This window comes from Chelmon rostratus, chromosome 6, assembly GCF_017976325.1.
Source record: "Chelmon rostratus isolate fCheRos1 chromosome 6, fCheRos1.pri, whole genome shotgun sequence".
NCBI classification, from domain to species: domain Eukaryota; kingdom Metazoa; phylum Chordata; class Actinopteri; order Chaetodontiformes; family Chaetodontidae; genus Chelmon; species Chelmon rostratus.
The window spans coordinates 19,091,360-19,103,947 of NC_055663.1; the positions used below are offsets into that span (position 1 = coordinate 19,091,360).

The window sequence follows — 12,588 nt, forward strand, 5'->3', positions numbered from 1 at the left end:
TGATTTGATGTTAATAACAGCAACAGTAGTAGTAATGTTGCCTTGTGACCTTCTGAACAAAAAATGTTATATTGATAGCTGTCTTCATAATGTTCCTTGATCATGATCATTTTATCGTTTGTTTTTCATGCAGACCCTGATTTAATAAACACAATAATCCAACATTAGCAAATCACCTTAAGTCCGCCTTTACCACCCCCTCCACCCTGCAGGTGTCTTACAGTAAAGCACAGGTGCCTCATGTTACACAATATCCTAAACTCAAGTTAGTACAACTCAGTAAAATTTGCTTATACTGCTCAAGATGCAAACACTAATAAGCATATTTAAGCATCTAAGCATCTAAATCTAAGAGTGAATATAAGGATGTAAGTGGCCTTAAAGCTGAAGTCCTACCAATGGTGAATACCCAAGCCAATGTTTACTGATACAGTACTGTCAAGTTTGTTCACATCATTTATATAAAGTGCACAGGAGCTGTGATATTCAACCTGGGGGTTGCAAAGTCCATGGATTAATCTGAGGGGTTGATTAATTGGGACAGAAAAACACAAAATAATGTATGTGTATAACACAAAACATGATTTGTCTTTTAGCATTGTCTAATCATTGCTTTTTGCATTTGAATTACTGTGTAATTGTACATCTTCAAGTCCCTGAAAAGTATTCCAAAATATATTCAGGGAGGGAAAACTCACTCTTTTACCTGGAGGTCACCTGTAGACATATGCAACCTGTGACAACGGGTGGAAAGTTACTAAAAGGTTTGGAAACACCAGATAAAAGTAACATGTGAAGGCATTATGTGAAAGGTGTTGGAATTTGCTGTGATAACTATAGAATAATCAATAACCTCTGTAGTGCTGTGTTTTTGTCTCTCATCTTTGCATAATGAATATTTCCCAGGTTATATGTGAAGGTTTAAAAATAGGATAATGTTATTTACCTAGTATGGATTTTATGTCTCTGCTTTTTGGAAAACGGAGTATCATTTTAGAACATGGGTGCATCAGTTGTGAAAACTGGACTGGTTATTGTCATTGCTCTGTTCAGGGAAACAATCATGAGCAATTTTATGTTAAGTACACTGACTTGACACTAGATGGCACCACAGATAAATGTGCCCTGCTTACGACTAAACATGAGGTGTTTTTGTAGGACCGGGCTCTTATCTGCAGCAGTACACACCTTCTTTTACAACAGAACTGTACATAGTGCATTGCATGTAACGACATGCAAGTCATGACTTTGAAGGGCTGACTAGGAGGTGCTTCCACCACTCTGTTCTCGACACCTGCCATCATATTGAATAACTAGCACTGTAGTTGAACTGGCACTTTGAAGTTGGATTACCTTTCCTGTACCAGTGGATTTTGGTAAGTGTTAATAAAAAGCTCTGTTATGAACATGTGAAAAGTAAAAAAACGCTATGGAATGTGTGTTTTGTCTTGGTCGTTAAAATTCAAGCGTAAAGTTTAACAGAGGGTAATGCTTGTTAACAGTTATTGCAGTCCACTTATGTTTTCATTTAAATGTATTAAATGTTCATTCATAAAACACCAAGTCAGTTTTTGGGACTGAAGTCCTTCATTCAAAATCTTAAGTATTATTTGCAAAATTTACTTATCAAGTATCATAAATAAAAGTTTTCGTTCTGCAATAAAATGTCTACAGTGACTTCCATATTAAGTATTAAGTACTACATTATGTGGGAGATTAACTCTTTGTAGACTCTTTTAAGATTCTCTGTACTGCAGTTGTTAGATTGTTAGGTGCTGCATGAAGTATGAGAGATCTGATCCATCACACCGTGTTTGTAGTTCTTCAGAGAATTAGCACTCACAAATCTACAAGAAGAATTTCTTCAACAATTATTACATTGTTACTACTGATGCATCAGTGTGCAAGTACTATTTCACTGTTGTACCTGGTCAAGGTGGAGTTAGTTTTAACTACTTTAACCACTTTTACTTGGGGGTCAAGTGAGAAGGTAAATCTGAGGGGATATGAGATAATTAATGGGGCAGGAGAGAAGAAAAAGTTCTGCAATACAAATCTGTTTTTTTTTTCTTGAATTATTCTTCACTTTTTTATTTTGGAAAACACTGGATACTTTGATTGTTTTGGCCTTAAGCAGTTTAGGGGAGAAATGTGTCTTTGGTGAAACTGATAACAACTCATAGACATGAAATGTAACAAGGGGCTCCAACCACTGGTTTAATCTTTAACAATGTGTTTCACAAGCACTTCATATATTCTTATGTTAAATTTTAATTTGCAGTACTAGTAATAATGTAAGGGAGTAAAACGTGCAATATTGCCCTCTGAAATCAGAGGAGTAGATGCAAAAAATAGCATCAAATGAAAATGCTGTACTTGAGTAAATGTAGGTAGTGATTTCCACCACCGTATTTCATGTTATAGTATGACTATAAGCACAAAAACATGCAAACCAGGCAGACAGTACTCTCTTACCAACTTGTTGTTGTGTTTTTCAAGGTCTCAGAGGAACTTCAGCATGAATGTGCCTCATTCCTCTCTGATTACCCTTGCTCTACTGTTTCTACAACTATCTGGTGCATCTGGGGGCAAAATCCTGGTGTTCCCATTGGATGGAAGCCACTGGGTAAACATGAATGTACTCATAGAGGCGCTACATGCCAAAGGCCACAAGATCACTGTGATCCGGGCGTCTGATAGCTGGTACATCAGTGAAAAGTCTCCTCTCTACACCTCTGTCACCCTCACCGGTAATGGATTTCAGCAAAACTTTGATACCTTTTTGTCTCAACAGCTGGATATCCGTCTTCGGAGTAAGCAAACTTCTTTTTGGTCTCGCATGTGGACTCAAAGGGAGCTGAACAGGGTGACTGTGGAGCAGTTCACTCAGTTCCATAAGGGAATGAGTGAACTGCTCATTCAGATGTTTGAAGATAAAAACCTGATGCAGTCTTTTCTTGATGCCAAATATGACGTGGTTTTGACTGATCCTGGCATTGGTGGAGGGGAAATGCTGGCACGTTGGCTCCAAGTTCCTCTTGTTTTTAATGTCAGATGGACTGTTCTAGGAGAAGGTCATTTTCTTGTTGCCCCATCACCTTTGTCATACATTCCTTTCACTGCAACAGAGTTGACAGATAAGATGACCTTCCCTCAAAGAATCAAGAATGTTATCAGTTACATCCTGGGAATGTACACAATGTCATGCATTGCAGGACCTCATTACAAACCAATAGTAAAGAAGTACTTTGGTCCTGATGTGGATTACGCATCGTTATTCCTGGATGCTGATATATGGCTTATGAGGAATGATTTTGTCTTTGAATTTCCACGTCCAACAATGCCAAATATAGTCTACATGGGGGGATTTCAGTGCAAGCCCGCAAAGCCGCTTCCTGCAGACTTGGAGGAGTTTGTCCAGAGTTCTGGAGACCATGGGGTCATTGTGATGACCTTGGGAACTTTGGTTGCAAAGCTTCCTCAAGATGTTGCTGAGGAGATTGCTGCAGCCTTTGCCCAGCTGCCTCAGAAGGTTGTGTGGAGGTATACAGGACCAAGACCAGCCAGCCTGGGCAACAACACATTAACGGTCAACTGGCTGCCCCAGAAGGATCTCCTAGGACATCCCAAAACTAGAGTGTTTGTGACCCATGGCGGCACTAATGGGGTTCAGGAGGCAATTTACCATGGAGTTCCTGTGGTCGGGCTTCCTTTATTCTTTGACCAGCCTGACAACCTCTCCAGAATCAGAGCAAAAGGAGGAGCAGTGATAGTGGATATTGGCATGCTCGATAGGCACATGTTTGCCGATGCCCTGAAGACAGCTCTTCACGATTCATCTTACAGGGAAAACATGCAGTCGCTCTCAAGGCTGCACAGAGATCAGCCCATGAAACCACTGGACCAGGCAGTGTTTTGGGTAGAATACGTGATCAGACATAAAGGAGCCCGTCATCTGCAGTCACAGTCCAACAAAATGTCCTGGTTTGTTTACAACTCTCTGGATGTCATCGCTGCTCTGTTGACAGCTGTGATGGTTATAACATTCTCCTGCATTTCAGTTGTAAGGCTACTTTGGAGAATTATTTTTACTGGGAAAAAAGTTAAACGTGAATGACATGTAAAATAAAATGAGGGCTTTTGTGTGTGAAATCCAAGCATCACCAAACACTAGCCCAACAGTTATGTCTGCGTGTGACAGCAGAACAGAAGTTGACAGCATTAGGAAAAATACTGTAGCACTTTTTAATTCATAAATTACAAATGGAAAATTTGAATTTTCTAAACAAAGGGGAAATTATGAATGCATGAATTAGCTAATATATGATTTATTGATGTGTATATTGCCATAAACATGATCTCAATATGATGATTAAAATCTTCTTTGTGTGTGTGAGAACAATTCTTTATTTGCAAGTGACCTATAAGTGACAGATACAAATAATGACAATATTTTGCATACATATATACATCTCTGTCACTCCCTCCCTCATTATCCCTCCCCATGACAGCATTGCTCCTAAAAGCCCCTCTTGCAGTCCCCCCTGGGGTCATGAACTGCTCACTCATAGGTAAAATGTAATGTATAGTGTTAATCTTTTCATGACCCATGGAGCTTGTTCTGTACTTTCTGTACCTTTGGAGGCCCATGGCCTAAATTCCAGTCGATTTGCAGTGAATATATTCCACGTTTTGCCACAAGGGGGTGCTATTGTTCCATTTCAATTTCCCATCTAGGTTTTTCACTCCAATTCTGAAATGTAATAATTCTGTTGGCTATAATAGGACCATAATGTAGCATACCATGTTAATGTTTTTAACCACAACATAAAACATCTTCTAATCTCCTAGGTTGAATGAAATGAATCCTCTGAAGGTGTCCCTGAAACAAAAGACCATTTATTAAGCCATGTCTTGATAGGAAGTAGTTGAAATTTGAAGTTGAATTTATTGAGGGGAAGCCCACCCTGCCCTTAAGGTCTCTGGAGTAATGATAGTTCCATTATTCCAAATATATTAATGTAGTACTTCATCAGTCCTGACCCAATCGTATACTGGGAGAAAGAGCAGAATCATCATACCGAGAAAGTCAATGCCAGGCAGAACATTGCTGCTGATTGCTGATTTTTGTTGCTGATATGTGTGTATGCAATGGAGCAGGCAACTTGGCACAAATTGCAAGATCATATTCATAGTTGCTCTTCACGATGGTCTGGAGAGATGTGTGCATCTGGATTCCTCAATATGTCATTTTTGTTCTTATGGAAATGGGGCTCCATATTTAAACATTTTTAGCTCCATACTGCTAAAGGAGAGGTCATATGTCCATTAGATATGTGAGAATGTCGTCTGCAAAGAACCAGAATTAGAATCGGCTTTATTGGCCAAATATGTGAAATGCAAGGAACTTGACTCCAGACTTTTGTAGGACCCAGACAGGAGTGAAGGACCAGGTTTTTATACTGTGCAGGTGATAGTGATGAGCCATGGGAGACGCGGTAGGGGCAGGTAGAATGGCGTATGGCTGGTCGTGACATCACGTATTTCTTGAGAGCATGGGATCACAGACTGACTGACCTAACATAACTTACGATATGAAGATGATGCTAATAATGATTGCATTTAAGGCCACTGAGGCTGAGTGCTGGTTATGTGTGAATGCATCTGCAGCCTGTCTAGTTCAAGACTACAGACCACGTCCATTCCTCTTCCCATAAACAACTCAGGATCTGCAAGGCCAGTGCATGGGCTAATATGAACGCAATATTCACACCTTACATTGATGTGCGAATATATACTATCCACCCTATTTGTAACGATTGGTGTTCTCAATTTTCACTTGCAAAATCTTTTCTGAAAATTCTGCCTCCTGGTTTGTTGTTGAGGAGCTAAGTGTGGATTCTCAAAAAAAAAAAAACAGAGAATGTATTAATTAGGAACGTTTCCTTCAGTTATTTAAGACAAAAAGCTGAATATAATTCACAATTAACATTAGCTTTTGATTTTATTGTGAAAAAGTGAATGTGCGTATATATACAAAAAATAAATACATACTACATATTATTATTTTTCTTTCTTTTTTTTGAGTTGTTTTTTATTAGACATTTTAAATCTCCCACACACAAGGATCAAAGTGTCACGTAGATGGTAAATGCATCACAAAACTTTGCTAAAAAATGCACTGTGACTGGTTACAGGAAATATAGTAAGACATTGTATACATATATACATTCATTTTAAAGTACACATATTCACCATTAACTAATTGCTTATCTGCATGCTTATTAGAAGCATATTGGCCCTTTATTAGACATTATAAAACAGTTATTAATGTCTAAATCTGCATGATCATATTCAACAACTACTAGGCAATTAACTAATAGTTTTCCCTCGGTAACCTCCAAATCACTGCTTGTTGATATTAAGTATGGAAGTTGTTTTACATGAATTCTGATCTTAGTAAACTATCCATAAATAACACTAACCCCTGTACCAGAAAATGCATTAATAAGGGCATAATGACGAACAAAGGGCCACTCTGCTACTAATATTCATGATAGTAAACAACTGTTTAATGGTGAATGTGTGTACCTTAATATAAAATGTTGCCAGAAATTTTAGCTTGACAGTTTTTGCTTGGAATTATGAAATAAACAAGAACCAAAAAAAAAAACAAAACTCTTATGTTTACAGACCTTGCTTTAGTCAGGCATTCATGTAAAGTAGATGTTGACATATTAAAATAACAGGAATTTCCTATTTCATTCTTAAACATAACACATAAAAATATGATGGACTTCACGATTATTGATTATTTATTTACATTTATTTTATGAACAATTCAGGAGCAAACTATGATGATCGAAATGTGTTGCAGTTTTATTTATCCATTTTTTAATTTTTTTTTTTACACATTCAACGGTTTTTAAATATTAAAAAAAAAATCTGCATTACAGTAAAACAAATCTTAATTTCCTCATGATGTAGTTTTGCGTCGCAAAAACAAATTTATTCACAAAATGTTTGACGTGGCACTACAAGTACCCTTATCCACTTCCATGTTTTCCACATCATCATTTCAAACCCTTCGGTATTCTCCATTTTTGAAGTGGTATCCATTTTCTTTTCAAACTGCTGAATCACTCTGGACACTCGGCACATCCGGCTCTGAATTGTCCCTGTCTTGACAGGGTGAGTAAGTGCCCTTGGGACACTCGACTTTTGAAGGACCTGCACCCTCCTGAAGACAGAAATGAAGACGGGTTTTTATACAGTGCAGGTGATAGTGATGAACCACAGGAGACGCAGAAGGGACATGAAACCACACCCAAGTCAGCTCAGATAAAGACACACAGGATCAGAGAGAGACAACACACATGACACATAAGGGAAGGGACACAGAGGACACACAGGGAGACAAACCGGAGGATACTGCAAGATCCTGAAATTGCACTCAGTGTACTTACTTGGTTTTCTTTCATTTTGTAGCACTTCCACATTAGATATAGTGCAAAGATGAACACAAGGACTGTTGCAATCGCCACTCCGATGCCCTAAACCACAGGCCAAAGAATAAATAAAGAAAAAGCCAAGTGAAATTTAAAGCTGGCTATCATCACTGTTTGTCAAACATTTTTGGTAGAAAGTTTGTAGCATGCTAGTGTTTGCGTTTAGCTGAAAGCACTGCTATGCCTCAAATGGCTGCAGCCTCTTAGTCCTGTTTGCAGATCAATTCCTGACAAATGCCAAACAAACTGTTTTTAGAGACATCAGATTTTTCCTTACCTGAGAGCGAAAAAACCATCTTTGAGTCTTGATCATATACTCCTGTGATGAGGTGTGGTTGGCTGGTTCGCACCATTTTTTAGGAGCAGCTTCAGCATCAATTACAAACGTGCCTGACCAGAAGGTCTTTGCACAGACGTAGTAGTGGCCATCCAGGAACACCAGGATGAGCCAAGTTATGACAGGGCCAAGGCTATAAAACACTGCTTTCAAAAGTTCTAAAGACTTCTTCCTCCAACATTCTTGAATGTTCATCATCAGCAGAAACGCCAGAAATGCTGGAAGAACAAAAAATGCAGCTGCAAACCAAGCATTATATTGAGGTTTGCAAGGGCATGTAAACTCCATTTCCACTAACTTCTCCAAGCAAGTAAGGATGATGCTAAAAACCCAATTTGACACAACAGGGCTTTCCTTAATTGCACTTTTGATACTGGAGATCCAGGATTGTCTCGGGTCCATTTTCAATCTGCATGAAGAAGAAGATGAAAAGTCAGAAAACATGAATTCATGACAATGAAGGGCTCTATTTTCATCAACTGAAAACCAAAAATAAAAGTAAAGATACAAATGCAACAATTCTCTGTGAGAAATGATCAATTATCTATTCAGGAAACAAAAACTTATTTTAAGCACTGTTGCAATACAGAAGGTATAAGATACATAGCTTTGTTTGTTATACTATTTTGATGGAAACACAACAATCAATCTTAGCCTAATTAGTTTTTTGCTCACTTAATGTCATTTTGTTGTTTTGCTTACTGCGTGTCTGATCTCATATATCATGTCTATCCCGTCATGTAGGACGTGTTAAAAGACAGTATGAGCTCCAAAAGTCACAATTGTCTTATCTTTTTTTCCCTGAGTCATATTCACCATGAATATTCAACGAATCATGATCTTAATATATCTTATGTATATTTTATTCATTGAATGATTACTTATTTTCTCATTTTAAAATGAAATAATAAAAGAATAAAGTGATATACATGTTATCCAGTCACAGCAAAACACTTTAGTAGGGGTTAAAAAAGTAGACTATGCGGTATAAAACTTAAAAACTTGATAAAACCTGGAGCCAGTCTGCTGTAACTGTCTGCCAGTATGAATTTTTACAGCAATAGTTAAGTTTTACCGACCTTAAGATTGAGCCTGAGGATACTGTGACGAATGTACTCTTCTTCAAGAGGAATGTGTGAAAGTGAAACTATTTCATGTATTCTCTCTCACAGTCTTCCGCTTTGATTTCTGCACGCCTGCTTCTATCTTGGGAGTTACCTTTCATTACCTTTTGTTAACTCTTCTTCTTTCCTCATCAAGTTGTTATACTGTAGCTTCTTGTTTATATCATCCTAATAAATTTATTTATGAAGGTCAAACAGAACTTTAGTCCAGAGTCAAAAACGCTGTAAATGACCCACTGAAGCAGCATATTCTCGCTTTTGGAATTTCAGCAACAAAATGAAGCACCAGCTGTCTCCCAAATCGGTTGCAACTGGCTCGATCTTTACATAAAAGAATGAGTCCGATCCTGTTGCTGTGGACTCTTGGTTAAGTGAGGTGTCAGTTGAAAGTCTGAGTGCAGACCAACATGTGAGAAAATGTGGAACATTAGCACATCTGCCGCCTAATTTGTAATGACAAAAATTTCCAGAGGAACTGTTCACAGTTGACTAATTCCTTAAATCTTATTTTGTTATTTCCAATTGATCTGGTCCTCTGACCTTGAATAAAAATCAGATGTGGACCCGTTATATACAATACAGAGGTTTGCATAGCATTTCTAGCTTTTGTTTTTCTATTATTAAGCAAAACACAATAACTAATTTTTCATTTATTCAAACAACTCAGCTTACTTTTTTCTGTTTTTTTTTTTTTTTTTTGCTCTGCTGCTTCATTGTGTATCTGAACTCATACATGCAGAATTATATGATGCAGGATGTGGTAAAGGACAGGATGTACACTGTTGTCATCTCAAGAGTCACAGCAGTATGTGTTGTGTTGCAACTACACATGAACAATTAAAAAACAGTTTCACATTGCTCGTGTCATCTTTACACATATGCATCATGTATGAAAACATTTAACACAATTTACTTATTATTACTGACTACAAATATGTACAAAACAGACCAGACCAGACATTATGGATAAACAGTGTTTATCCATAATGTCTGGATTAGTACAGTTGGATTTCTGTTGATTATTTGGCTACTGTAAGACAAAAAGAAAAAAACCCTCCAAAACAAGGTGGCCAAGAAACACAGGCCTGACTCATGATCACTTGGCTATGGCTAACATGTTAGCAAACGCTCTTATACATCCAGCAGACACAGAGCAACATGATAGGACGATCCCACTGGATTCCACCGTTTACTCTCTCTCTATCTCTGTTTTGCTCTCCAGCACCATTCACCTGCCAGACACTGTTCGTCTGCTTGAAACTGTAGCATAAAACAGGGGGAAATACAAAATTAGGGAGAAACGTTGACGGATGAAGTGACTGATACATAGTAATATTTTTTCCTGATCACTTTTGTTTTTGAAGATGCTCTTTCTGTCTCTGTCTGCGTAACAAGACATATCTCATACTGAAATACAACGTGCTTCATTCTTCCATTCCTTCAGGATCTTGTATTTTTGATTGTTAATGTCCAGTCTGTTCAGAATCAGGAGCTCTTAAGTCGTGTTTTCGGAGGCACTTCATTATGACGTATCCAAGGAGAAGCCCGGATAATAATGTGAGCAGACCAAATCCAATCCCCTGAAGAGTGGACAGTTTAGTTAGACACAGTACCAAGGTGATAATCAAGAGTGAAGCAGATGCAAAACAGATTCTGACATTGTGCGGAAATGAAAGATAATTTTTCTCACCTGAGACAAGACAAACAGTCTTTGTGACAGAGCCATGAGTTCTTCTGATCTGTGACTTGTTGTGTTGGCTGGTGTGCACCACTTCAGATAAGTATTGTCAACAGAGACAAATTTGCCAGGCCAGTCTGTCATTGCACAGACAAGGTATTGGCCATCAAGGAAAAGCAGAACCTGCCATATCAAGGGAGGAAGAATGCTGTATACCCATTTTGGAGAATGATTTTGAGACCTGCATTTGTGTATTATGAGCATCATCAGAAAAGCTATGCAGGCAGGAATTATGAAACATGCCGCAGAAAACACTTTGTTCCATTTCGGATCACAAGGGCAAGCAAATTCCACCTCCACTATCTTCTCCACAGCAGCCATGATGAAGGCAAAAACCACATTTGCCACGACAGGGCTGTGTCCAAAGTCTTCTTTGAGTCTTGCGATCAGTCTTTTCTCTGTTCCCATGATGAATTCTACACACAAAGAGCAAAGTACAGATATGAGGTGATGGAAAACTTCTATGAGGAGTATATTTACACAGATTTAGAAGCCCAAATGCGTTTTGAGGAGGAGTTTAATGGTTCAGTTTCCATGTTCACAGAGTTGACCCATTTAATAACTCACACAGAGAATACCAGTTTTCTGCCTAAATTTTATAGCAGAGCTTAACTGACAGTTTTTGCGACATTTTCTAGACTATTTAAATCATTTCAATCATTAAAAGGAATGTATTTTCTACTTTTTAATGAAATAATAATAGAAAAAGGAAAAAGACTATGAAAAATTTAAAAAAAGCTAATTTTGGCAACAAATATCACACATCAAGGATCCTAAACACAGCTACATTGTGAGGTGACTACCTTTTGTGAAGTGACTACCTCACAATGTAGGTAATCACCTCACAATGTACGTTTTGCCATGGCCTTCACAGTCCCTCGACCTAAACACCATTGATTTATTAAAACCTGGAGCCAATGACTGCCATGACTGTCTCAAACTCTGACTTTCTACAGTAAGATTAAAGTTTTACCAACCTTAAGACTGTACCGACCGTCAGAAACTGACTCTTCTTGAAGAACGATGAAAATGAAACTCTTTCAACTGTTTTCTCTTTCAGTCTTGTTCTCTTGTTTTGATCTTTGCCAGCCTGCCTCTATCTTGGGAGTTGACTTTTGATGACTTCGAACTATTTTTCTGAAGCTCAAACAAAACATAAGTTGCAGAGTGGAATCTGAGAAGTAATTTGACATTGAAAGGCACGCATGCTTATAGATAAAATGGGTAAATGAGTATTACAATAAGGCTACATGAGGGTTAAAAATAAAATTAGGAGTCAAAAACTCTGCAGGTGATAAATGTTATGAATTATGCTATTCAAGGGCTGAAACATAGAACAACTGGGGATTTATGTCTAGAGCTTAGTAGAATATTTATTCAATGGCATCTCAGCTTCAAATTCTTGTGACCAGAAAGTTTAACAATGATGCAAAATATAGAAAAATTGCACAAGTGTGATTCATTTTCAGCTTGGATTGTTCATACTGGAGACGTGCAATAAAGAAAAGTCATGTTCAGATCCATTGGTCACCTGTTGGTTTTTTAGATATGCTTATGTCATAAAACATAAAGGAGACTATCATCTACAAGACTTAAACAATGCTGTTGGACTGTCTGGTTAGTTGATATCATTACAACTCTGTTAACAAGTGTGCCGCTCGTATCAACTTGCATTTCAAGTGTAATATCGTTGTAGTGTCACGGTTTTGGGTTAGTTTTGTTATTTCCTGTTTTACATTGAAATGTCTTTTGATTTACTTCCTGTGTTTCCTACTTTTGTGATTGTTTGATTCATTTCCCCTGTCTCTCCTTAGTCTTCCCAGTTTGTTCTTGTACATGTTGTGTCAAGAGTTTCGGCCTTTCCAAGAGTTTCTCATAGTT

The 12,588-nt window shown here is 37.9% G+C and overlaps 1 protein-coding gene and 1 long non-coding RNA gene across 3 annotated transcripts; one reads left to right on the top strand and one right to left on the bottom strand.

Annotated features, from left to right (window-relative positions):
• The first annotated feature begins 1,256 nt into the window (after positions 1–1,256).
• On the top strand, positions 1,257–4,360 carry LOC121607601 (UDP-glucuronosyltransferase 2C1-like). Of its 2 annotated transcripts, none has more exons than XM_041938498.1 (2): positions 1,257–1,376; positions 2,500–4,360. In XM_041938498.1, exon 2 carries the CDS (start codon positions 2,519–2,521, stop codon positions 4,115–4,117), a length of 1,599 nt encoding a protein of 532 aa, XP_041794432.1. In that variant the 5' UTR covers positions 1,257–1,376; positions 2,500–2,518; the 3' UTR covers positions 4,118–4,360. The 2 variants fall into 2 exon arrangements, with proteins under 2 accessions (XP_041794432.1, XP_041794433.1); XM_041938499.1 differs by lacking the exon at positions 1,257–1,376 and having other exon boundaries at positions 2,588–2,703; positions 2,795–4,360.
• A 1,727-nt stretch (positions 4,361–6,087) lies between these two features.
• Positions 6,088–11,792, bottom strand: LOC121607603. Its single transcript, XR_006006895.1, has 6 exons — positions 11,685–11,792; positions 10,660–11,123; positions 8,925–10,549; positions 7,786–8,254; positions 7,467–7,553; positions 6,088–7,240 (listed from the first exon to the last, which is right to left on the bottom strand). It is a non-coding gene; the product is annotated as an uncharacterized LOC121607603 (long non-coding RNA).
• Positions 11,793–12,588: the final 796 nt, after the last annotated feature.